Raw genomic sequence first — 27,345 nt, 5'->3', positions numbered from 1 at the left:
TCTAGAAAGTATCTTGTATTAAGTATTCATTAGTATATCAAGGCAAAGATTATACATCAAAGCAAAAGAATGGGGAGAGTAAAGAATTTTATTTTGATAAAGATGAATGGGGTAGAATGGACATGCACGGCCGTCTGCTCTGCTCATCTCGGGGAACGACAAGGGGTTTGACAGAGGTACCTTGAACCTCATTGGACCCCTAGTTATCGTGATCTGTGGAAGTTTTATCACTCAGACCCCCACCGAGCAACCCCTAGTTTTAGATGGACCTCTGGGTGCTGGTAATTTACTGTGCTTTAGCCCAATGTTACAATGATCAGCGGTATGAGTCGTCAAAGGTGTCTGCAATTAAGCTGTATTGCTAACCCTTGTTCTTATGACAACCCAAAATTTTTATTTAATTCACAATTTTAATGATAACAGAAGAGAAGAAAACACTAGTATTATTCAACACTAGGATACCTGCCCATTACAAGCCTTGGCCTTGCTAACAGCATTAGGGATTCTGTTTTTACAATTCCTTAATGATAAACCAATCACCCACTAGTAAAGTTGTTTTACAAGTAGTTTTAGTTTAAGAGGGTATATTTGAGTGCAGAAAATATAAGACTACAGTAGAAGAATGTTGTTGACATTACATCACTGCTGCTGCTCTGTTTTTTATAAATATGTAGTCCAATAATTTATTCACTTAGAGCATGATTCATTCTTGCTTTGGAGTACCATGGACAGTCCTTAATATGGATTTAGATTTCTGTATGCATCCTTTAAATGAATGCCTTTTATTGATTAAAAAGACCACTCATTGGACACAAAACATAGAATGAGAAAAGATTTTAAAGCATAACTCTGATTCCATATTGATGTTTAAAAAATTTTCATATTCTTCCTTTAAAAACAAACAAAATGATTCCTATACTGTGTTACTCGTGTTTTCTTTCCTTGTCAGAAATCTTCTTATCTTTGAATCGATTATAAGCTGCTTATAGTTCCCATGATATCTTGAATTTGCTCATGAAGAAGGTTAGCAGCAAATCCAATGAGATTTGTACTTAAATGGTCTTTAAAGTTACATGCCTGGCAACTTTAAGCAAATGGAGGTGCACAGAGCATGTAACAAGTAGTAGCAACCAGCAGTGTAATAGTTTATAGCCTGTTCTTGGTGAGGGCTAAGGGTTACTAGCTTTCCTGCTGTGAAGATAGTGTCCTAAGAGCAGGAGCTGAGAGAAAGGGTGGAGTTTTTTATACACATTGAGGTACAGATAGACAGGCAGAGAAACTAATGCAGAATCATATGCTGGGATGGAGGAACTGATAGGACACATGAGATAATTATACCTCAGAATAATTTGCTGGAGACCTCTGCATTCAATTATCTGCAGACACAAGGCTTTCTTGATAGCTACATATGACTTCCTCCTCCAGAGTGAGCACCGAGCAGCAGCGCCTGCTCCCTAGAAGTTGGAGTACATAGAATTTCTTGTATAAAAAACCATGGTCTCACTGAACAGGTTAGCACACAGAGAGGAAACAGCAATTACCTTTGATGGGCTACACCGAGGATTTTGTAAAGAAACTGCCAGACATAGGTAATAAAAATAATAGGGAAAGAGCTTTTGATTTGTGGAAAAACGTATTTATCATTATTTATGAATGTATTTATCAATCAACTCATGGATTTCTGCTTTCTAGCATTCTGCTGGACTCGCTGGTGACAAGTTCACTTTAATCACCCTATAACACACTACAACAAAAATACCATTGAAAAGGTTAACGTGGCACAGATTTTCCAAGTATTTCCTACATACTAGAAATAAGCTTTTAATTTATGACTGCATTGTACCATATCTAGTTGTATTATGAAGAAATTAAGCCTTTAATTCAGTTTTAATGTTCATTGAGATTATACTTATCCTGTAAATATTAGTGTGATCAATCAATGTTTTTCCTGTTCCTGTTGTTCATTTATATACTGAGGGAAGTGAGAGAGAACTTCACATTTAACTGTTTCTTAGAGATGCAGACAAATCCGCTGTAACCTTTAACCTGAAATAAGGTTACTTGCAATCAAATTGTAACGAACAGATTACTCATCATGCATATTCATTACAATAGATTATTTTGTATACAAATAGTCCCCGATTTAAGAGCACTTGACTAACAGATGACCCCTAGTTACAAATGGACCTCCGTGAACAGTGTAGCCTCTGGTGAAGCTCTTTGGATGTTGGTAATTTATTGAACATTGGCCCCGGGCTCCAATGATCATAATAATCACAATAATTTACAAGCTATGATTCACATAGAAATTTAACTTAAAGTGTAACCATAATTTCAAAAAACTTTTGATATGTTGTAGGGCAGGTAATTTTAAGCCCTTTTGCAATTGGATTAGTTACCCGAATCTTGCTCCTTCTTCTTGTATTCTGCAGACTTCCCCTAGATGTCAGCAATCTATCAGATAGCTGTTTTTCCATGGACATTCCGTCTTCATAAAGAAGCAGAGACTATGGAGGGAGAGACACGCCCCCATCTCTCTCCCTGCTCTTAGCTGATTACCTCATGTCTCACAGCTCCAGCCCTCAGTCATGTGCAGGGAGAAGCCCTCACTAATGTAGTGACCAAACACCTACACTTATCTCTCCCTCAGCTTTCCCTACACTTGTATATAAAGAAATAATCCACACAGACAGAAACTGCAGCTCCCCCTCTCCCCCCATCACCTCACACAAGGAAGTGCCAGGAGACACTCTCCAAGTCTGAAAGCTGTGCCCTCGTGTGCTGTGCCCTCGTGTGCTGTGCCCTCATGTGCTCTCTGGAGTTTTACATAGATAGATAGATAGATAAACAAACAATAATTGCAAAGCACCACAGCCTTCAGGAAAAAAAGGGTTCAGACGGGTGCTATCCCAATACTCTTACCCAAAGAGTGTAGATATAGAAGCAAAAAAGTGGCAGCATTCCAAGGAATCGTGGAAAAAATAAACCTCACATTTTTTTCCACGATTCCTTGGAGTGCTGCCACTTTTTTGCTTCTAGATAGATAGATAGATAGATAGATAGATAGATAGATAGATAGATAGATAGATACATACATACATACATACATACATACACACATACATATATAGATAGATACATAGATAGATAGATAGGATATGCATTGATAGATAGATCTTGTAGATGGGGTTTAACTTGCTTTGTGAGAAAACCCCTTTAAGAACAAACCTAAAGAACCAATCTTGTATGTAACCCGAGGATTGCCTGTATATATGTACTTATGTTAAGCTGCCGGAATATGGGATATACTCTTTAAATGGCATCAAGGGTTTTTAAAGTTACTTTCAAATTGTCCTGATGTGTAACACATGTATGTTAGACTTAAACAATACTCTTACCACAGTTTTGGATTTATAGTGGTTGCCCCATCCAATATACTGTGAGAATTTAAGGATCAAGATTAGACACTAAAAGTGTTGCACAAAGTGTTGCACACAGGTCTAAAGCTGTGGTTTTGCCTTGTCTTTTTCCTGTTTTACAATAGTTTTATATCAAGTACTGCAAAATTGCAGTAAACTGATGTCACAATTTTGCTAATACTGTGGTAAAACCAGAATAAACCCAAAAACCAAACCCATAGGTTTATTTATCAGATTGTTGTGTAAGTGATATTAGGTCCAGAGACACCCTTATTAGGTCCACTGACAATCTCTACCTATGGTCAGGAGGAGAGCTTTTTTTGGAATAAAGAAGTCATATTTTTCTACCTTTTGAAAAACCCTTTAATTAAATTATTTTTTCTTTTGTATTTTTGTCTTACAAGAAACAATGTATCTATTGGAGCAATAGCTGACCAGGACAGATGTGGTAACTAATATGGACTAATATGTACATGTGCTCTAATATAGTTGTCACATTTGCTAATATTAGCTCTTGTAGCTACTACAGTATATTACTAATTTGCTTACTTGTGAAGCCTTTGACTAATCTTAGAGGGCAGATAAATGACTTTACAAGCTAACAATGAATTGAGTGCTCTACACATCATCTAACCAGACGTAAAGCTTCTGAAATGTAGTAGATTGTCCACTGGAGAAATGTACAGGCGGTCCCCTACTTAAGGACACCCGACTTACAGACAACTCATAGTTACAGACGGACCCCTCTGCCCACTGTGACCTCTGGTGAAGCTCTCTGGAAACTTTACTATAGTCCCAGACTGCAATGATCATCAGTAAAGTATTTGTAATGAAGCTTTATTGATAATTCTTGGTCCAATTACAGCAAACATTTTGAAACTCCAATTGTCACTGGGGCAAAAGAAAACATTTTGTCTTGAACTTCAATTATAAAATATACAGTTTTGACTTACATACAAATTCAACTTAAGAACAAACCTCCAGACCCTATCTTGTATGTAACCCGGGGACTGCCTGTATATTGGAAAAAGAAGTGCCTGAATCTAACAAACACAAACATGTTCAATAAAATAGTTGTTGTTTTACTTTTGTTTTCATTTTTATACTGAATGTTGAGTGTAAATGGCCACGGTGTTATTATAAGCAGCATGTCAGAATGTCTTCTGGAAGCTGACACATAGTACACTGAGATCTGAATTGCAAAATAGAAGTAGCAAGCAATCCCATCACCAACAGATTCTGAGCATGCAATCTTCTGAGTATTCAGAGTAATTTCCGTGACTGCACAAGTGGAGAGACAAGTCTACACTGATATGCTTCATTACATATAGTGTATGCCAAGGTGTCCTCTGCTTCCAAACCTGTCCTGCACGCCACTCTCTGGGACACATTGAGTGCAGTCAAGCAGGAGTTTATCATCTGCAGGTTACACCATGATACTGAGCAGTACAGTGCATTTGAAGTCATCCTGCCCTTCAGAGAGTTGTATAATTCCTTGCACAGCAAATTGTTTCATGATACCCTTAAAATGAACTAAGTAAGCCCTTGAGGCAGCTTATAAATATAGCGAGAAACTGGTACTGTCCATACTACTGCTCTGTATTCAGTACAGGTCATAATTATACTGTATGTGTGTCTTCTACAGAAAGATTATCTGCAAGAATAAAGCATTTAGAACATTTAAAGGGAATCTTATATCAGGATTTCACATTTTTATCTAATGACAGGTTCCCATAACCTTTATAATGCTAATTCCCAATCTGCTTTTATAGTACAGTAAACATTACTGGTTCCACACACTATACACTATGACTCCCTGGCAGAAAACTGAATAGAGGCATGGGAAGTCTTTTGAAAGGCTGCAAGTCCCGGTGTCATCATTAGTATCTTTTCATTGCTCTCCCATTCATTGGGACCCCAGGCTGACAGCAGATCTCTGTCAGCAAATGTTGGCACAAGGGAGGGGGGTGACCTGTGAGAAGATAATGATAACACAGGGACTCGCAGCCTTCCACAGTTGCCCGGGTGCTGGCAGTGAGCCACCTTTCTATTATCTAGTGCAGTGGTGGCGAACCTATGGCACGGGTGGCGTAGGGGGCACTCAGAGCCCTTTCTCTGGGAACCCAGGCCTTCACCCCAACAGAGTTTGTGACGGGGATTTATCAGGGGATTGTGTTACACGTGATCGGATTTTGGCGCAGTGGCACTGGCTTTCATGTGACAGAAATCGAGGGTCGTACCGTCAGACAATCCGACTGATTTGGACTGAGCGCGGGATTTAAGATTCAAATTGTGTCGCATCCAATCTACTTACATACTTTAGGAAGAAGATAGTGTACTCTAGTGGACCTGAGCAGTGAGGCGACACATGCAGGGTATCGGGCGCACGATCTTAGTGAATCATGGCAGGGTGCATTGGAATCTGACAATGCACTTTCAGGAACTCCGAGGGACCGGGTAAGTAAATGTGCCCCATTGTATCAAGTTTATTGTAACCATCAGAGAAATGAGGTTCTCTACACTGACAATTAATCTCTGCGTCATGTATAAAGGATGACAAAGATAAAAGACTACAATAAATAGCATAATAAATACCGGCATGTATCCCTTTTATTAGGAGGCAAAATGCTGTCAAATTTAATCATAACAGCATTGATTTAATGAAAGGACATTATTTTGGTGCATATGCTTATGAGAAACTGTACTAGTTTCCATTACATACAGTATATTTCATGGGTGTACATATACAGTACATATATAGCTACAGTATAATATAAATACAAGAGAATGAGCAGCACTCCGTTTGTAGTGTAAACCAGATGTGGTCCTTTTATTCCATCACAAGTGACAGTAGCAAGCTTGAAAAAGCCTCTTCCAGGGCCGAAACGTCGCTACTGTCACTTGTGATGGAATAAAAGGGCCACATTTGGTTTACACTACAAACGGAGTGCAGCTTATACTCTTGTATTTATGGCTGGAGGACTTGAGGCCTAGTCCTGTGATGCCTGCACTCACCTGGACAACATGTTGAATGTGCTGCTTGTATTTTTAATAGTACAATATATATATATATATATATATATATATATATATTTCAGATGAGATGCTGTAATGATCACAGGATGTCTTGTAAGACTGTCAAGCACTGATTAGCTTCGCCATGGTAACCATAAACATAATACTTGTGGCTGATTAGCATGATCTTTCACGGTAATTATGTTGTTTTATTCATACCTTCAAAGTGAAATGCTAATTGTTTTATTTTGTATTGCTATGCTGTAACCTTTCGCTGCAGGAAAGGCAGGTGTGCCCTACTTGGTACGTGAAAGAGCTCAGTCTCATGATTAGCAGTCAGCAGTCAGTCTCATGTTAGTGTGGATTCTGCCAAGGATTGTGGCAGCATCTTCTAGAAATTCTGGCTTAATATTTCAGTGTTGCAAATCTGCTTGGAGATAAAACATGTAATATCTATGTATAGGAACTGTGCTTTAGATTTCTTTACATGTCATTACTGTCTTCTCCTTGTAAACTTTAATTTATTTCCTGTCAGCCATATTTGGAACAGGCTATTTCCTGTCAGGTAAATGTGAGAGGAGCTACTTCCTGTCAGCCATATTTGGAAACAGCTATTTTCAGTCACCCACATTTTCTCCCAGATTTACTTGATGGTCAAAGTAGAATCCCATTCCTTTCTCTATTGCGGTTTGGGCTGGTCATCCCCAGAGACAATCTATTTTTGTTTCTCGTGCTTCTCGTGGTTGCATACCAATTTTAAATGTGTCAGATAGATGATGTTATCCTATTCAGCATGATACATATTAGTCTGTTTGCTGTCTTTACCTTGGAATGGTTTATCTTGTGGCTACCACGACAGGTTCCCTTTAAGTGCGTTATCAATGGAGGTTGATGAACTTTCTGTATATTCCATTGTGATAATGTGAGATATATGTGAACATCTTAGGTTCTCGTCAATCCTCAAATATTGTGAGAACTCCTGAATTTTCTCAAAACTGTATATAGATGCTGATTTATAGGACTCTACTGCTTGGTATGATGTTTGACAACATAATTACAGAAATACATCTTAGAACTTGTGTGCTTGGGACATGAAAGGTTCATTGTATATATAATAATAATAATAATAATAATAATAATAATAATAATAATAATAATAAGTTTGTTATGCATGTATTTTAAAGCTGTTAGGAGCCATAGTGGAGCTGTTGTAAAAATGCATAATCACACACATGTTTAGTGTAGTATGTCATCCTAGCATTAACTACCTCCTTATACAAAAAGTAGTATGACAAATTTGGTTTATGTGAACCCAATACAGCTTAATGGTACTGATATGGTTTGTCTAGTTCACCTATACTGGGTTAAATCCACCTTGTTGCACCAAACTTAACCATGTGCAACAGTCCTAAACAATATCAAGTAGTTCAACACAATTTCATCATAAAACATTTGAGTGGACTTCAGTCTGTAGATGTTACATTTTAATTAAGAGGTTTTAAATTAGCATAAAAAGCCTCAACAAATTTATGCTGGATTTTCAAGCAATGTTTAATTTTTCTAGCAATGTGAATACAAATAAATAACAGATCTGTGATCCCTGCACACATTAAAATGAAGATATATAAAAATAGAAAGATGTATTGTACACCACCATCTGTACCATCTGTCAATGATAAAGGGTAGGGAAAGACCTTGTGTACGTTTGTAAATGAGCAATGACAATGTCATTCTGGCACTATGTGTATGTCTTAGTTTCCATTTTAATTTGTGGTAATGTGAAGTTCATAATAATTAATAAGATGAAGATATTGCCTATATAACAGACTGTAGAAATTGAAAGTTTTTCAAACAAGCAATAAACTACCATTCTGTGTAACTAAATTTAGGTATTGATTATTCCCAGGTCTCTATTATTGATATTCCAGTTAAAATAAATCTCCTTCAAACCAAGGTGTCATTAAGTTTACCTGTACACAATGCAGACTATTTGACTAGGGCATGTCCATATAAGATGTAAATGCTGTGGATTTGTATCAGCAGATTTTGGCGAATCGCATTTCAAGCAAATCTGTCCTAAAAATGCACATGTGAATGATATACCTCATCTGAAGACTGCCGGTTCTGTAATCAACTTGTTATAGTTTTTTTTATCTTTCTGCCTACCAGAGACCCACAGAAGTTTATATGTGAAGTCATGAACTCTAAACAAGCAGTGTAGTGTGTAAGAAGTCCCCATCAGATAGAAATGTTGTCAAAACATATATAAAGTTTATTGATACACCAGTAAAAACATTTAAAATACATGTAAAATCACGTGTTAGATCAGGGAATGGTTATGATGTAACCAAAATTACACCCCTCCAGAATACCCCCATTCTGGTCACATAATGCATTACAGTATAACATGTCTTAATGGTGGCTAAATAGCCATACAATACATAAACAACAGACCCGAATCCTCCACACAGAACTCACCGCTGGATCGCAAATGGACCGGGTAAGTAAATCTGCCCCTTTGGGTTGTGTGATGATGTAGCACAGTGATAGTATTTGAGGGCTGCTTTGTATGTTTAGGTTCCTCTTTCACTGAAGCTAAATCCAGATTAAATTAATAATACAAATTTACCATAATAAGCTGTGATGTTTGCTAGTACAGAATTATAATATATTAGTGTCCTGAAAGAGTTCAGTGCTAAGGGGTTAAGATCGGAATAAGCGTCAGTGCAAACTAATTAATCCCCCACCGAATAGATAGCAAGTGACAGCCGCTATTATCAAACCAATTAAATATGTTTGCAGTCCCGTCACATGCATTTGTAAGATAAAACCTGATGGTTTTCTTTGCATTTTTTACAGGACCTGTTGTTCAGTGTGTGTGCTTTGAATATCATCTCTACAATTGTCTGTGCCTTGGCCACAGCAATGTGCTGCATGCAGATGGTTTCTGCTGATGTTCTACAGCTGGTGAGTACTTAGAATGCATGTAGAACCATTGGGCGTGCCTAAATTTATCAAATTCTTTTCTTTGTAATTACTTGGACTTAATTCACATCATGTTTATTATGCAAATTCAATGTATACACCAGGGATATCTCCTTGTATACACCAATGGGTCATACATTTTAATGGCCAAACCTATGCCAAAATAATGTCCTTTGCATGTTTTAACCACTCGCCTCAACTGTAATGATTAGAAAGATGACTACAGTTTTAATACTGTATTTCTGTAGAATCTATTCCATGTAGGGTGTTTAATGGCTGCCAGTGGTGGAGGTCAGTAGCATTAAACAGTACACGGAGTTCAGTAATATTTAGATATAAGGTGGTTCTATTCTTCTTACATATCTCTATACAGTAATGTGGGCACAATGTTTTAAATCTGCTTTCTCAATTTCCCTGATATTCATAATATTATGAGTAGTGTGTGGGTGGGAATTGTCATGGAAAAGCAGCAAATTGTTACACTATCATCAGTGTAATATTCAAGTGATGGAAATTGATTGCTACTCCTTTGGCTTTTTAGCGCACAGATGATTTTCTCGACGTTTTTTTCTAACCCAAACATAGTAATGGCCATAAGCGGTGCATCCAGGCACCCTGTCAATCAGCTGACTGCAACACTGCTAAACAGTGGATGTAGCCAGAAGCAGACAGCTCCATCCACTATGTAATGACCATGTCTCTACTGAGACATCTTTTTTATTTTTTTGCGACTTTTGTGCCTTATGTATCTTAGTTTCCCAGATGTTCAGTGCGACTTTTCACTTATGTATTACTTTTTTTGCTTATTTTTGCAACTTTTTAGCCGCAAATCTGCACCTGGTCCAGGGCAGGTGCAAAGGAAGGATTTTATTTCATGGACCCTATTCTAACATAGAAATTAGAATTATTTCACATGCTTTAAATGTTTAAAATTTTGCACAGTAGCCTGTTTTTTTTGAAAATTCTGAAGTTTTTTCATTTACATTTTTTAAAATTTATTGGTTACTTCTAAGGGTGAGGCCACACATAGTGTTTTAATTGTGCTTTAATTGCATTTTGAAACCTATGACCACAGCTGAGGAGAGCTGACTCGTCTAATTACATTACTATTAACATTTGCGTTTACAAAACGCAATATAAACGCGACATTAACACATGCAAATGTTAACAGTAATGTAATTAGGCGAGTCAGCTCTCCTCAGCTGTTGTAATAGGTTTCAAAATGCAACATGTGACCACAGCCTTGACACCACATGTGACCGCAGTCCCATATGTCGTCATCTCCATGCGTGTGACTAGAGTACTTAAAAATGCAGGACACAGTCTCAAATTCCAAATTAACAGTTGTGTCCACTCCTGTATATAACCCCCTCACATGGCTTGTGTCCTCTCCTGTATATTACCCCCTCACATGGCTTGTGTCCATGTGGATTTGACATGGGCACTATCATACACCCCCTTGACCACTGCTGGAGGTCAGGAATATTGGAGTGCTTCATCGCTGATGGCATGTGGATTTGAGACATTTGCAACAAAAATTCTCAAAAAGAAGCCAATATTGCGCCTGCCAGGATAGTAAAAACCTGAACATGTATCACAAGGAAAAAGACAGGATCATACATAAGGCGAAAAAAGAGCTGCCAAATGTATGAAAAATTCACCACAGAGACAAAACTATGATACATGTCCCCCCATTGTGTCTCATATCCATCTCATGACTCTTTCTTTTTCTATGTGTCAGTTATTAGTAGAATCTGTAGAAGCTAAATGAAAGTGTAGCTAAACCCTGTACACTGATCATCTAAGCACATATAATCTCATAGCACAGAGCTATCATGAAGTCAAAAATTGTGTGCTTTTCAAAAGTGACGGATGCCCTACAACAGTGGTCAAGGGGGTGTATGATTTCTAGAATATTGCATCTTTACAACATCACAAACTCATTCAAGTCCCCCCCAAGAAGGCTGGTTGCCCTAGAAAAACAAAAGCAAGAGAGGACAGGATAATGCAGAGAATCTCCATGGGTAATCATTTCAATGCTGCAGCTGGAATTTTTTGCCAGTTCAGCAGTGAACAGGGTAAGGATCTGTCTTGTCATACAGTGTCTTGACATTTAAGAGCATTTAGACTGAAAGCCCACTCTGTAGTAACCGATCCTCTCATTAGCAGAAAGAATCATAAGGCTATACTAACCTTGCTAAGTAGCATGTTCTGTGGACAACAGAAGAAGAGAAGTGGTCCTCAGTTCATTTTAGTGATGAAAACAGGTTTAAGGTATTTGGATCTGAAAGGAAACATTATGACCATCAACAAACTGGGGAAAGACTGAACCCAAAGTGCGTAAAGAAACCAGTTAAAGGTGGTGGAGAAAGTGTCATTATTTGCTGAGTGTTTTTTTTGCAGCAGAAGTTAGACTTCTCATACAGCTACGTGGCAGAGTGAATGCAGGACAGTAATTTTTCTGCAGGACAATGCTCCCTTTCACACAGCAAAATAGGTAAAGCAGTTCATTGAAACAAAAAACATTGAACCAATGAAAATGCCAGAATCCCAGAATCCTGATCTAAACCCAATAGAAAACCTCTGGAAAATATTTGATGACTAAGTTATGGCCAAGAAACCCACAACAGTCTGTGGAAGAGACTGGAAGAAGAGCGGACCACAATCCCAACAGGTTTTTTTGAATACTTCAAATGTTGATCAATGGAGATTACATTATTTCAGAAACAAATTAAGAGATCATACACTGTTCTTTAATTGTATATGCAACCTTTACCACATTTACATCACAGACAAGATGAATATAATTACATTACAACATAGAAACTCTATAGAACACATCAATGATGTATCCACTGCAGGTAATTTATGATGTCACAGCTTATCTATACCTCTTATCTGCATAGAGCATACACAGCAGACAGAAAACAGAAGAAAGAATGCACAATCAGAAAATAAAAGTAGAAAATTAAATAATAGGTTTCACCTCACACAGGCACGTATCTCTGAGTGTAATGCTGTTCTTTGTGTATACTTGTATAGGGAATGTATGATCATAGTCTCCTTTATTCCTACAAGGAGTGTTATCATAGATCTCTGAACTTTCCTAGCTTATGTTGGCACCATTAAGCTCTTCACCACCCAATTCAACCAGGGTTATTTATCTTCTCTTCTAACTTACTAAAGACCAACAAAGATTTGAGAAATAAGCCTTCCATTGCTGTAGATTATTGGGAATTATCTCTGCAGGAAACACAAACATTGTTTGACCAATAAGTTATAATATTTTTTTAAATATTCAAAGATTTAGGTTGTATTATTTTGGTGGTAGAGGCCCATATTTCCATGTGCCGTTTGTAACATTGGTATCTTTTTATATGACATGGTCCCTTGAATACCTGGGGTAAAATTTATCAGGGTTTGTAGAGCTGAAAACTGCCATACAAGATCTGAAATAGGTGCAATTCTAGAATCTAGGTGCCAGGTTCTATTTTCCCCCTTAAGCCACCTCCATTGCAAGTGAGAATGGCTAGTGGCGAACTGGGATGCCATGTGGCTTTCATGCCCCACCCCTGCAAACAAGCCATAGTCAGCAGGCTATGGCACAATTCCACTCCAGGTCAGAAATGGCATTAAACTGTCCTACCAGCGCAGCGCATTGCAGCAGCTTGCCAAATTTATCTGGAGGCCGGGGCATCTGATAAATTCTGCATTGTGGGGGCGGCGCAGTGTGTGACATCATGTATGCTCTCCCCTGCTAGTAGTACCGGCTACCACCCAGTTCTTTTCACCAGGTGCTGAGCTGGATCAGGACATATAGTGGGTGATTGTGTGGCCAAGCAACCACCCGTATTGCCCACATATGGTGGGAGCCCCTTTAAGGATAAAGTGGTGGAGTCACCAAGGCGTACGCCCACCCTTAAATCTGACCCTGGGTGGGGGTCTCAGTATGGAGCTGATGGAAATTGCCGCGTATGGTGCTTGGCTATCTCCATCAGCTCCATAGAGATGAATGGGGCATACTGGGCATCCACAATCAGCTGCTCCGGTACTTTTAGGGTGCAATGGTGTAAATCAGACCCTGGTTCTCATGATCCGTGGGGGTCCCATTACTGAGACCCCCACCGATCAGCTACTATGGGACAACCCCTTTACTGCTTGGGTGCAAATGTTCACCTCCTACTACCTATAGCAACATTCCCTAAGGGAACCTTTTTACGTACTTTCCAGCTTTGTCAAAGAAGGTGAAATAACTGGTAGACATAACATAAATATAATGTTCATGTGTGTAGTACATGTGTGTCGGTGGCATGTACATTTTGTATAAAATTGTGGGAAATGCACCCCCTTTTATCTATTTGTATGTTATGTATGAGGTCAACATATCCTTTTCATGAATAAATTCATATAAACAAGTAATTTTAAAACTTGTTTTTATACGTACAGGTTCAATAATGTGTTTCTTAATTTCTGTGGATATTGAGTTCTAAAACAAGCATTTAAAATTAAAATTAAGTAAAAGAAGATGTAAAAGTATTAATTACTGGTTCTAAGTGAAAGAACTAAAGAAAAACATAATAAGGAGCAAATAAAACCTTGGTTACATCTCGGCATGTTCCTCTACACTAATTGCTTCCTCTAAATTGCATAAAGAGGCGGCATTTGGTTGATGTGTGCTCAGATGCATTGCTGTGCCTTCTGCCCATGATAATTTTAAGCATCCAGAGACCACTTTGGTCGACAAAAGAACCATTTACATATGTGATGTTTGTTTAGTCTCTTGCTTAAGAATTCTTATTGTCCAGCATCTGCCTTTATTGTCTTCACAATTATTGTAATTCTTCCCTAATCCCCAAGTACAATTTACTAGAATCTAAATGAGGACTTCTCTTCTTGGTTGCAGGCAATTTTTCCTATTCCAGTGCATGTTGCCTTCCCAGTGGATCCTGTGTTCACCAGTTGTTGCATCTGCTCTGAGGCCACATTGCACACGCTACTGATTTTTAAGCAGCAGGCAACAGGGATGAATTTAAACAAGATATTTTCTGTCTTTCCATTATTCAGCATTTGTTAAAGAATTTTTGTTCAAATATTTATGATTTAATATAAATGAAGCCAAGCAAAATTCTAAATAATGTTTCAGTATTTTTCAAGGCATTTCATAGGATATGGGAAAAGTAGGGAAGTAATGTACTTTTCATATACCTAACCTTTATAGCAGCTTTTTTGAGTGAATACAACAATTCTGTACATAAATAGAAAAGCAAAAATAAAAGTTCTACTTGTTCTGTATGAAATGGCTTCTTACCAAAGTATTGCCAATCATATTCCCTTTTCTATAACCACCTGTGTCATAGGGGGTGCACTGCCACTACCTATTGGCTATTGATGGGAGTTTTTTGTGACATAAACACTTTAAATACCGTAATTCATTTGCTTATTAGTTACCATATTTTGAGTCATTTCACTTCACAGTTTTGTGACAAGAGATGCATAAATGTTTGTTACATAGGAAAAACCCCTGAATGGCTGCAGGATCCCCCTCCAACCCCCCTACGCCGGTAATTCACTAGTTTATTTAACCCCTTAAGGACACAGCCTTTTTTAGCTCATTTTTTCCTCCCCACCTTCCAAAGTCTATAACCTTTTAATTTTTTCATGTACAGAGCTGTGTGAGAGCTTATTTTCTGCGTAACAAATTTTACTTCTTAGTGATATTATTTATTATTCCATGCCATGTACTGGGAAGCTGGAAAAACATTCCAAATGTGCTGAAATTGGCAAAAAACACAGGCTCAGATTTTTCAACTTTATGTTGTCTGTATTTCTTAGACTTAACATCATTACCATCCAGGCTTCTACTTACAAAACGGTTGCTTCCATCATGTCTCCATACTTTATACCATATTTTTTTCTGTAAATAGTGCATGGCGGAGCTACTAAACACAATAGTTAGCATGATGTAACCATGGGTTTCCATTTGCCGGTATATTTTTTTAAGATTACTGAAGTTCTATGTTTTTAGAGCAGTAAAAACTTATAAATTACCAAACAGGCAAAATGTTGTACTGTTTCCAGTTTGTTGGCTGTATTTTAGTACATAGAACATACCTCAAACTTATCATGTAAACTTAGGTTGACCTTGACAAATTTGAGGATTTCCAACCCCCTCCTTCCTAGATTTACCTTCACACTGGAACAGCACCACCTGTTCTGCGAATGTCTCAAATGTCAGAGAAATGTTGCGGCTGAATGTCCATGTGTTTTCTATTCTTTGGGGATATTGATTAAACAATAGTTGGCTTATTTACTAAGTATAAAATTCTCCGATTTGGCACCTAATTGTGCTTGTTTAATATTGATCCACACACCTCTTATCTGGTTTCAGATTGCAAGATTTAGATCACAACAGGGAGAAAAAAAATGTCATGGACAATTTTTATTGACACAGAGATGCGAAAGGAAAAGTAAACCAATATGTGTTACGGAAATTAAAATCCAGTTTAAATGTGTGTTTTAATAAAACAATAGAGCGCCCAAAATGTCAGTCTATTAGCATATAAAATATCATTTTCCACTGAACTAGAAAAGTACACTTTATAAGTCACAGACGAGGGGTTTTATCATGACAGTGTTTCATATTCATAATCTTACAGAATAGGTTGAACTTTGAGAATATGTAAATACAACCCACAGATATCTGCATAAAGAACATATGTAGGATACTTTATCATGAAGATTAAACGCATCCTTAGCAATAATGTCTCCAGCACAAACCCTCAGAGGGGGTATAAATCAGACTCATCTCTTCAGGGCGTTTGCAGCTTTTTAGCAAGATAATTTTCTCAAAGTCATCTTTTTTTATTATTAAATCCACACTATGAACTTTTGACTTTTCTTATTTCTTGGGAAACAATTTACCTTTTACACAAAATTTATTGTGATCAATTATGACTGAGAATTTTGGTTTGTCCTGTAAGGTAAATACAACCATAAGGTAACATAAACTGAACAGTCTTGAAGCTCATAATCCAAATGTCCATTACCTAGATAATGATAATAAACCATATTTCTTAGCTAGCCATAAACATATGATTCAGGTTCACTGTAACTGCTAATGGGCATCTAATGTGCATGGGGTGTCCACCGTTTCCCTTCAGGGCCAACGTTGGTCTAAAGAAGGAACACAGTTGTCTTTCAATACTTTTCTTCTCAGGCCACTGCTTACCCCCTCTTTTTCCCAACTACAAAGAATGGATTGGTCTATAATCTGTATTTGTAAGTACACTTGAACTGCGAGAGGAAAAAAAACATTAAAAAAATCTCGAAAATCCATTGTGTGATGTTTTAATAATTAAATAGCATTTTATTGCATGAAATAATTTCTTTAAGAAGCTCCTTCTACCCTGGAAGGAGCTAATACTTAATGTTGCCCAGAAACAGCCTCAAATTTCTGTAGTGTGTTTCTGTACCAAATATTACTTTTCTATATTGTTTTTCTATGGTATCAAATACTTATTTCATGCAATAAATTGCTATTTACTCATTTAAAAATCATACAATGTGATTTTCTCAATTTTTTTTTAGATTCTGTCTCTCAAAAGTATACCTCCAATAAAAAATTACAGACCTCTCCATTCTTTGTAGGTGGGAAAACTTGTAAAATTGGCCTAGGATACTTATCTTCCCCACTCTATGGGGAAAGGAGTGGTAAAGAGAAACAGCTGCTAAAAAGTTACCCTTTTAGTAAAAATCAGTATCACACCAAAAACAAGTGTGTAAATGTAACAATTATAATACAACACAATTTAGAAATCTTTAGCCTTAAAGGGGTTTCCAGGAATTGTCTTTGATGCCTTATCCTAAGGATATTAGCATACATGACTCCAGTGTTTTCTAGAGGTTAAACAGCTGAGCCCTGGCATATTATTGTTATAGATAATTACCTGCTGCTTCATTGTAAAAAAGACTTTAATCTTTATGTTAATTATGCTTAAGGACTACACATCCTGCCACAGTGCTTCTAACCGGCCTGTTGCCTCCTCATCCCTGGTCTCCCTCCTGCCAGCTGCTTAGAGAACCAGCTGATGTCATTTGGAGGGAGCAGGAGGCAGTGGGCAGGTCCGAAGTGCTCTGGGGGTGTGCTGCTGGGACGCACTGGGGCTCCAGACACACCTCCAGGGCCCTTCAGTGTAATTTAGATAAGGATTAAAGTCTTTTTTTTTTTACAAAATTATCTATAACAAAAGTATCCCGGGGGTTAAGCTGTTTAACCTCAACAAATCCCTAGTTGTGCTTTGTATTAAATTATGCAGATTTCCTTTAAAGTTCCTATGCTGACTGTGGTAATTCACTTTTCTCTCTTAAATTTCTATCCTAATCTATAAATCCTACATTACCTTTTTGTGCTAAGTTGCCATAAAATCTAAGGAAAGGAGTAGTGTCTTCTGTGACGCGTTTCAAACTCAAATTGTGGGTTCTTTATCAAACAGACTTGCAGGTCTGCTTCACAAAAAACTCATGATTTGAGTTCAAAACGCGTTGCAGAAGAAGCTACTCCTTAGAAGAGGATGCTGGAATTTCTTTCTTTGTTATTTTATTTTTGCAAAGGTTTAATAATGTACTTGGCACTAATGAAGTAGAATTTACCATAAATACACAATCTTGTATAGGTGGGTGTGGTTCTGCGTGAAAAATTATGAGACTCCCTAGTGTAATGTAAAAACATTTTTCTGAAAATCCTGATCATGTTGCTCATGTTGGATTTGCTATTTTGAAAAAAAAATAAAAATTTACATCCATGGAACATTGTGGCGCAGTTCTGTGATCTGACTTCAGATTTTTGTGTCTGTTGGCATGTTTTAGGTGTTTTGGTGGTGGTGCTAATAGACAGCGAATTGGCATATTATGCAGTGATTTTTTTATGCATAATTTTTATGGAATTTAGTATATTACAGAAAGAATGGGAATTATGGAAAATATTTTTTATGCAAAGATCGACACGATCTACATGATCTTTTATCTTCTCTAGCAAATAAGCGATTTTCACTCTACAATGGTAATACATGAAAAGAATATTGACCGTTTCCTTCTCACATTCTGTGTATCCCCTTAAATTAAATCTCATTATTTCAAATTACAGGGTATTATGAGGAAACAGCAAAACCTTAACCTTTTTCTAGCAGCCTTAATTACAGTCATTGTAGTGCATAATTACTGTAGGAAGAGGGAAGATAAAAGTGGTTACTGTGTTGGGTAACAACACAAATATTTTTTTTTTTTTGAAGACATGTTGGTAGATTAAGCACAAGTTTATTTTAAAACAAGCGCTACTTGAGTTGCATTAAAAAATAACATATGACTTCAGACTGTGCAAAGCAACAGTACAGACGCTGTATAGTGTACCTACATTGACTATATTGTGTTTTATGTTTTATTTATTTTTTGTAGTCTGCACACATACTATTTTTATGTAATAAACTTCTATTGTATATGTTATTCTAACAAAATATGGAAGTATTAAAGGAAATCTACCACTTGATTCTATGCATTATGAACCAAACATACCTTGAGAATGCTGTAGCTATACTGATGCAGAGACATATCTTGTTTAATCATTGAAATGAGTGGTTTTGCTGAAAAAACTATTGAGTTATGATAATGAGGCTCTCCCACTCCTTTGGCTGGCTCTGTGCTTCTCCTCTTACCCTAATTATGCACTGCTCCAGCCTAGTCCTGCCCAGCATAAGCCGAGAATACGTCATCATTGTGCTGTCCCTGAAAGGAAGAAATAATCAATTGCTGCACCATCCCCCAGCTGCTGTCTATGAGTCATCCAGCTCAGGTTGATTAGTCTTGTCTGGATAGTTCAGGAAGCTCCATGTGTAATGTTATTATGTAGACACCCAGCTTTCCCAAGGTCCAGAATTGTATAGTTGTTTTTTTAAAGCAGAACCACTCGGCTCAGGGATTAAACTAAACATGTTTCTGCATCATTGCATCTACAACATTGAAAGCAAGCTGAATTTAAAAGTAACCAAAACATTTTACAAAAATGTGAATGCAAAAATGTATAAATTTAAAAAGGAGCAGTGCAATCTTTCAATGCCCAACAGGGTTATGTGCAAAATTTGAAACATTTACAGCGCGTGTACTTATATTGTGGCATACACATTATCATGCCCTTGCGGGGCAAGTAGCTATGCAGCTGTACTTTAGTATTGCACACAAGTCTTCCTCTGCTCCTGCCACGGACCAGGTGCAGATTTCTGCCTGAATTGTAGCAAAAATAGAGAAAAAAATGTATACATAGGGCAAATTTTGCACCACACATCTGGAAAATTAAGATACATAAGGGACGCTGAACAAAGCACAGACTAAGATGTACTTGACGATGTACAAGAATGCAGCAAAAGTCGCAATGAAAAGTCACGAAAAAACAAAGTCTCAAAAATTAAACAAAAAAACAGCAGAAATAAAGATACATGCCCCCCAAGGACTTATTTATGAGTTTATGACAGAATTTCTTTTATTTTTAGACATTATTACTGCCATTGCCAGTAATTGTAATTAATTGTAATTAACTTAGCTCTTTCTAACTTATTGCACTATCTGCCTTACATTTTCAAAAAGGAGTGTTGAATTAAAAAGAACATTTTTTAGGAATATTCTATCCACATCATATAGGAGAACAGCACAGCTTTTCCATTCTTATGCCATACATACGGTATAATAAAGCACAGTATTGGCCCTGCTATTATGTATTTATGCATACAGCACAGTACTACTCTCCCTATCCTTTATATATGGACTCATCTTAATGTTACTGCTTATTACTGCTGTAAATATGGGCACACCAATGTTCTTCTATACCCAGAGGGCAAATACTGTATGTTACAGCATAGTACTGCCTAAGCCTTTCTATGGAGGGAGGTATATTACGTAGACAGCGTATGGATGTAGTTACTAGCAGGGATTGTTTGGAATTCTAGTACTTCTTATTGGATTGCCTACAGTTTCTTATTTAGAACATCATTACTAAACATACTTATTAATATTGCTAATTGCTTCCTAATCCTTACATTCAAAAGCCTTTACTCATTAAACCTACTAATAGAGCTATCTGCACCTTTGACAGAATTGATCACTTTTCTTATCCAGACTCTTTTATGTAAAAAAGGCCGGGTCTTGAACTATCATGGATTCCAGTTTCCAATTAGCTTCTGGTATTGTTCTCTCTTCTATTTCACATCATTCAGTCATCTACAGTATGTCTCTGCTTATACTCAAACCCTCATGCCCAGATAAGCTGCATGCATGGATAGTTGTTCATTCTCTTCAATAATAATCTAAGCAATATCAGGGCTTTGGTGCAGTACAATAAACCTTTATAGGCTCATTGGATCATTTTCATTCTGTTTTCCTTTGTTTTGTAAAACATATAAAACACATTGTAAGTTTAGCATATTTTATGATGATTTACACAACATTTACTATACAGGGGTTCCTGTCATTTTGAAACTTCTATAGAGAAACCTATGGAATAAATGCAAGAAAAAATACAATATATACCTAGAACATAACACACATTTTGCTACATACCACTGACCTTAAAACCTCTTGAACCATTTCTGAACCAAAATGCTGTCCATAAAAACTTTTTTTAATTTTACTTTAAAGGGGGGGGGGTCCCATTTCAGCAAATAAATGTTATTGTTTATGTGATGAAAAGTTATACAATTTTCCAATATACTTTCTGTATCAATTCCTCATGGTTTTCTAGATCTCTGCTTGCTGTCCTTATATAGAAAGCTTCTATGTTTTCTTCCAGTGAATACAAATCTGACCATAGACATGCACCGTGCACCTGTGTGACCATGGTCAGATTTCTGTAAAGATCTAGAAAACTGCAAGGAATTGATACAGAAAGTATACTGGAAAATTGTGTAACTTTTCATCACACAAACAATAACATATATTTGCTGAAACTAAATTAGCCCTTTAAACTACCTAAAATCTGTCCAAAAACTAAGCAACAAACTCATAGGGAAAAACTATTTGGGGTTTCTAGACTAAGGTTTCATTACAGACTATTGTTACTACAAATGTTATTGATGCTCATTCTGCAGAAATAGACCCATCCCAATGAATAGAATGGATTATCTAGATTGCTTAAACTTATGTGAAGGATAAAGTATTTCTTGTCAACTTCTACACAGTAATATTTAGGTTTGTGTTTTAGGAATACTTGAAGGCCAAAACCAGGAGGTTGGTAAAAATACACATTTTCAGTAATTCTTTTTCTGAGTTTATGTTCTATTCCTAGTTATAGCTTTCAAATTCTGATAAAATGATGATATACAGGTTCCCTTTAATCCCTTCCCGACATTTGACGTACTATTACTGCATGGCGGGACGTGCGTTTCCGCAAAATGCAGTAATAGTACGTCAAGCTTCTGGCGCCAGCTCCTGAACTGAGCCGGCGCCAGAAGCTGCGGGTGTCAGCTATATATTATAGCCAACAGCCACCTCTAACACCCGCGATCGGGCATTTCTCCGATTGCGGGTGTTAACCCCTAACACAGGGACATTTAGCTTGAATCGGACCCCCCTGCAGTGCTTACCGGGGGGGGTCCACTGCTCCGATCGCAGCCCCGGGACTGCCAGTGCCCGGGGCTGCGCGATCTGCTTCCGGTAAGCCGGGTCCCTGCTCAGTGTGTCACATAATACAGTGTAATACATCTGTATTACTACTTGCAAGAAGCAGGTTACCACCACATATGGGGTATGGTTATACACGGGTGAGATTGGGTATCAAATTTTGTGGAGCGTTTTGGTATTTTATCCACTGAGAATTTGTACATTTTATGAAAAAGTTGTTTTACGCACATTAAGGGGTGTAGTTTCTATAACGGAGTAATTTATGGGGTTTTACTTTTATTTAGGCCTCTCAAAGTGACTTCAAACTTAAGCAGGTCCCTCAATAGCGTGATTTTGTTTTTTTAATGAAAATGTGAAAAATTGCACCTAACATTCAAAGCCCCCATAACATAAATAAGAGTATGCATAAAAAACCATGGAGGCATAAAGTAGACATTCAGTGAATGTTAGTTATTACATTTTTTGGTGTTATGACTCATGTGTGGAAAAAGTAGAACATTTTGAATTTCGAAAATTGAGAATTTTTCCAAATTTTCACCAAATATCTGATTTTCTCATAAATAAATACAAAACATACCACCAAAATTTTTTAACTAACTTGAAGTACAATGTGTCACGAGAAAACTATTTCAAAATCCCTTGGATATGTTAAAGCGTTCCGAAGTTATAACCACTTATAGTGACACAGGGCAGATTTTAAAAAAATGGGCAGTGTCAGGAAGGTGAAAAGTGGCTTAAGCGTTAAGGGGTTAAACATAAAAATGTATGAAGTCAAACACATACATTGGTTAATGGTCAGCTACAGAAAAACACTTCCAATCTAACATTAAATATTTTATACTATAATTAAAATAATAATGGCCTCAAAATATTCTTGGCAAATGCAACATTCAAATAACTTTACAGAAACAGACACATAAACAAGGCAGTACAAACATGACAAACATGACAAATTCCAGTCACAAAGAGGTTACCAAGGCCGAAAAGTAAAATATTAAAAGTATATAACTTTTAGTTACTAAGCACCAGCAGTAACTTTAGAGAATTTTTAGAACAATAACTGCAATATGACAAACCCCAGATGCTATTCATAAATCCAGGAGGCCATGTTGGAAATTGCTGTTACCTACAGTGCTTCATGCATCTCAAACTACTATCATTACTATCTTTATCCAAGCTACACCCAGTACACATGAATGATTTGGTGTGTAATATATATATATATATATATATATATATATATATATACCTATATACACCGTACACCATATACATATACATCATAAACACGTCAGATTCACAAACATATACTGCATATATATGTATATTTATATATGTTATATAAATATTATGTTTTGTTAGCTTAAATATGTGTATATGGTTAGACTGATTAACCATGAGTAAGGTTGTCTAGTACAGTGATTTTCAACCTTTTTTGAGCCGCGGCACACTTTTTATACTTGGAAAATCCTGGGGCACACCACCAACCAAAATAGCACAAAATGACACTAAAACAGTCATAAAAGGCCTCCCTTTACTAATAAAAAGGCCCTGGCGGCCTCCCTTTACTAATAAAAAGCCCCTGGCGGCCTCCCTTTACTAATAAAAAGCCCCTAGCTGCCTCCCTTTACTAATTAAAAAGCCCCTAGCTGCCTCCCTTTACTAATAAAAAGGCCCTAGCTGCCTCCCTTTACTAATAAAAAGCCCCTAGCTGCCTCCCTTTACTAATAAAAAGGCCCTAGCAGCCTCCCTTTACTAATAAAAAGCCCCTAGCTGCCTCCCTTTACTAATAAAAAGGCCCTAGCAGCCTCCCTTTACTAATAAAAAGCCCCTAGCTGCCTCCCTTTACTAATAAAAAGCCCCTAGCTGCCTCCCTTTACTAATAAAAAGCCCCTAGCTGCCTCTCTTTACTAATAAAAAGCCCCTAGCTGCCTCCCTTTACTAATAAAAAGCCCCTAGCTGCCTCCCTTTACTAATAAAAAGGCCCTAGCAGCCTCCCTTTACTAATAAAAAGCCCCTAGCTGCCTCCCTTTACTAATAAAAAGGCCCTAGCAGCCTCCCTTTACTAATAAAAAGCCCCTAGCTGCCTCCCTTTACTAATAAAAAGCCCCTAGCTGCCTCCCTTTACTAATAAAAAGGCCCTAGCAGCCTCCCTTTACTAATAAAAAGCCTCTAGCTGTCTCCCTTTACTAATAAAAAGCCCCTAGCTGCCTCCCTTTACTAATAAAAAGGCCCTAGCAGCCTCCCTTTACTAATAAAAAGCCCCTAGCTGCCTCCCTTTACTAATAAAAAGGCCCTAGCAGCCTCCCTAAACTAATAAAAAAGCCCCTAGCTGCCTCCCTTTACTAATAAAAAGGCCCTGGCAGCCTCCCTTTACTAATAAAAAGCCCCTAGCAGCCTCCCTTTACTAATAAAAAGGCCCTAGCAGCCTCCCTTTACTAATAAAAAGCCCCTAGCTGCCTCCCTTTACTAATAAAAAGCCCCTAGCTGCCTCCCTTTACTAATAAAAAGCCCCTAGCTGCCTCCCTTTACTAATAAAAAGGCCCTAGCTGCCTCCCTTTACTAATAAAAAGGCCCTAGCTGCCTCCCTTTACTAATAAAAAGCCCCTAGCTGCCTCCCTTTACTAATAAAAAGGCCCTAGCAGCCTCCCTTTACTAATAAAAAGCCCCTAGCTGCCTCCCTTTACTAATAAAAAGGCCCTAGCAGCCTCCCTTTACTAATAAAAAGCCCCTAGCTGCCTCCCTTTACTAATAAAAAGCCCCTAGCTGCCTCCCTTTACTAATAAAAAGGCCCTAGCAGCCTCCCTTTACTAATAAAAAGCCTCTAGCTGTCTCCCTTTACTAATAAAAAGCCCCTAGCTGCCTCCCTTTACTAATAAAAAGGCCCTAGCAGCCTCCCTTTACTAATAAAAAGCCCCTAGCTGCCTCCCTTTACTAATAAAAAGGCCCTAGCAGCCTCCCTAAACTAATAAAAAAGCCCCTAGCTGCCTCCCTTTACTAATAAAAAGGCCCTGGCAGCCTCCCTTTACTAATAAAAAGCCCCTAGCAGCCTCCCTTTACTAATAAAAAGGCCCTAGCAGCCTCCCTTTACTAATAAAAAGCCCCTAGCTGCCTCCCTTTACTAATAAAAAGCCCCTAGCTGCCTCCCTTTACTAATAAAAAGCCCCTAGCTGCCTCCCTTTACTAATAAAAAGGCCCTAGCTGCCTCCCTTTACTAATAAAAAGGCCCTAGCTGCCTCCCTTTACTAATAAAAAGCCCCTAGCTGCCTCCCTTTACTAATAAAAAGGCCCTAGCGGTCTCCCTTTACAAATTAAGAGCCCGTAGCGGCCTCCCTTTACAAATTAAGAGCCCGTATCGGCCACCCTTTACAAATTAAGAGCCCGTAGTGGCCTCTCTTTACTAGTTAAAAGGCCCTAGAGCCCCCCCTTTACTAATTAAAAGGCCCTAGAGCCCCCCTTTACTAATTAAAAGGCCCTAGAGGCCCCCCTTTACTAATTAAAAGGCCCTAGAGGCCTCCCTTTCCTAATTAAAAGGCCCTAAAGGCCCCCCTTTACTAATTAAAAGCCCCTAGAGGCCTCCCTTTACTAATTAAAAGGCCCTAGAGGCCTCCCTTAACAAATAAAAAGCCCCAGCCTACCTTTACTAATAAAAAAAAGACCCTAGCTGCCTTCCCTATACAAATAATAACCCTATATACTTACCCTTGATGTCTTCTTCCGCGTACCTTCACTCCTAATGGCGATCCGCTCACCTTCTGCAGCTCCTGCACCGCGCGCCTCTGGTCACGTGACTTACGCGACCTGACGTCAGGTCGCGTCAGTCACGTGACATGGGCCGCGCGGTACAGGAGCTGCAGAAGATGGGCGGATCGCCGACGCGGGGCTTGGAGGTAAGTATGGGGCAGAAATAAGGGGGCGCGGCGGCAGCTCGACACCGGGGCAGCTTAGTTCGGGGAACTTTCCCCCGCGGCACACTCAACCTTGTGTCGCAGCACACTAGTGTGCCGCGGCACACAGGTTGAAAATCACTGGTCTAGTACACCAGAAACATATCGGCTATTTACTTGATGTGTTTGTTGTATTTACAAATGGATCAGTACAGGAGCTGTTTTTACAGAGCTGGATGTCCAACTTTCTTCTTTTATGTTGACATTAAGTTCCACCGGAGAACTTTACATCCGTGCTGAGGTTAAAACATCTAGTGGCTAATCGGGTGAGCTGGAGAGACAATCTTTATACTGACTGCAGTTACGCCCCTGCTGCTCAGACTCATTTTTATCTTCACTTATGGAAAACTTTGAATAATAAAATATCAAAATATAGTGCTTGTCCTTAGTAATATTCATCTAAAATGCTCAGTTCATATGAATCCCCAAAAAAGCCACTAGTGATATTAGATTATTGCTTATGTCTTTTTTAAGAGTAATACAAGTGGACAGCCACACAAACATGAATGCAACAGTTCAAGCTCAATGCTGAGTTTTGCCTTTAGCAAATATTATTAGCTCACTTCTTTCTAGAGGCAAGAGTTAAAGACCCAGCCTGTCAGAATCCAGTGAAAGCAACATGACAACAGAACCCTGCCTGCGGGAGAAGCAGAGACGCCACGTTCTTCGAATGACTTGAGCTCTGATTTTTCCAGTGTTGAGCACAAGAAGTAGGGTCAAGGGGTCCACACTTCATTTGATCTTCAGAACAGTCCCTGCAGTATTATGCGCTGGTTACACTTGCTAAAAGCCTCATTAGGCTTCTGTATCCCAATGTAATTGAAAGTGTTTGTCTGCATTACTGTCTTTACCACTTCTGATATTCTCACAAATTTAGAGTTTATTGCAAATATAAATAGAATGGATTGAGAAGTGTCATTCTGGCCAGTGGAGCATAGATAATGAAGTTACAATGATACTGACTAATAGAAAGAATGCTAATTTACCATATTACTAGCAAGGATAATAAGATTCGTTACATGTGTAAATGACTGTGGATTCAATTAAAGAATACAACAGCAACAAACACACATTGTAAATACATAACCTCTTTTCTGAATGCTGTATATTCATTGTCCTAGGGCCCCTTTCACACAAATGCATTAAAACAGTCGTGTTCTACCCGTACTATACCGTTTCCATATGATTCCACATTTACTATAATGTCTGTATTGCCCACCATACAGTACCATGAACGAGACGTAAAAAATATACATCATTTCCAGCATTTCCATTCCTTAAGCCCCATAAAAATCTATGGAAACATTTAAAATATGTGT

General features: G+C 38.0%; 1 protein-coding gene and 1 long non-coding RNA gene across 2 annotated transcripts in view; one reads left to right on the top strand and one right to left on the bottom strand.

Moving 5' to 3' along the window:
• Positions 1-15,686, bottom strand: part of LOC140127401 (uncharacterized) — a 28,890-nt gene extending 13,204 nt beyond the window's left edge. Inside the window, exons 1-2 of the long non-coding RNA XR_011854981.1 lie at positions 15,606-15,686; positions 11,613-11,703 (exon numbers count right to left, since the gene is read on the bottom strand). This is a non-coding gene — a long non-coding RNA (uncharacterized lncRNA). The remainder of the gene's footprint in view (positions 1-11,612; positions 11,704-15,605) is intronic.
• Positions 1-27,345, top strand: part of ENTREP2 (endosomal transmembrane epsin interactor 2) — a 444,140-nt gene that overhangs the window by 365,392 nt on the left and 51,403 nt on the right. The window contains exon 5 of the mRNA XM_072148041.1: positions 9,294-9,401. Within this exon, the coding sequence (XP_072004142.1) occupies positions 9,294-9,401 (108 nt within the window). The remainder of the gene's footprint in view (positions 1-9,293; positions 9,402-27,345) is intronic.

Source organism: Engystomops pustulosus, chromosome 4, assembly GCF_040894005.1.
Source record: "Engystomops pustulosus chromosome 4, aEngPut4.maternal, whole genome shotgun sequence".
In the NCBI taxonomy this organism is placed as follows: domain Eukaryota; kingdom Metazoa; phylum Chordata; class Amphibia; order Anura; family Leptodactylidae; genus Engystomops; species Engystomops pustulosus.
This window is presented reverse-complemented; position numbering and strand designations above follow the sequence as displayed.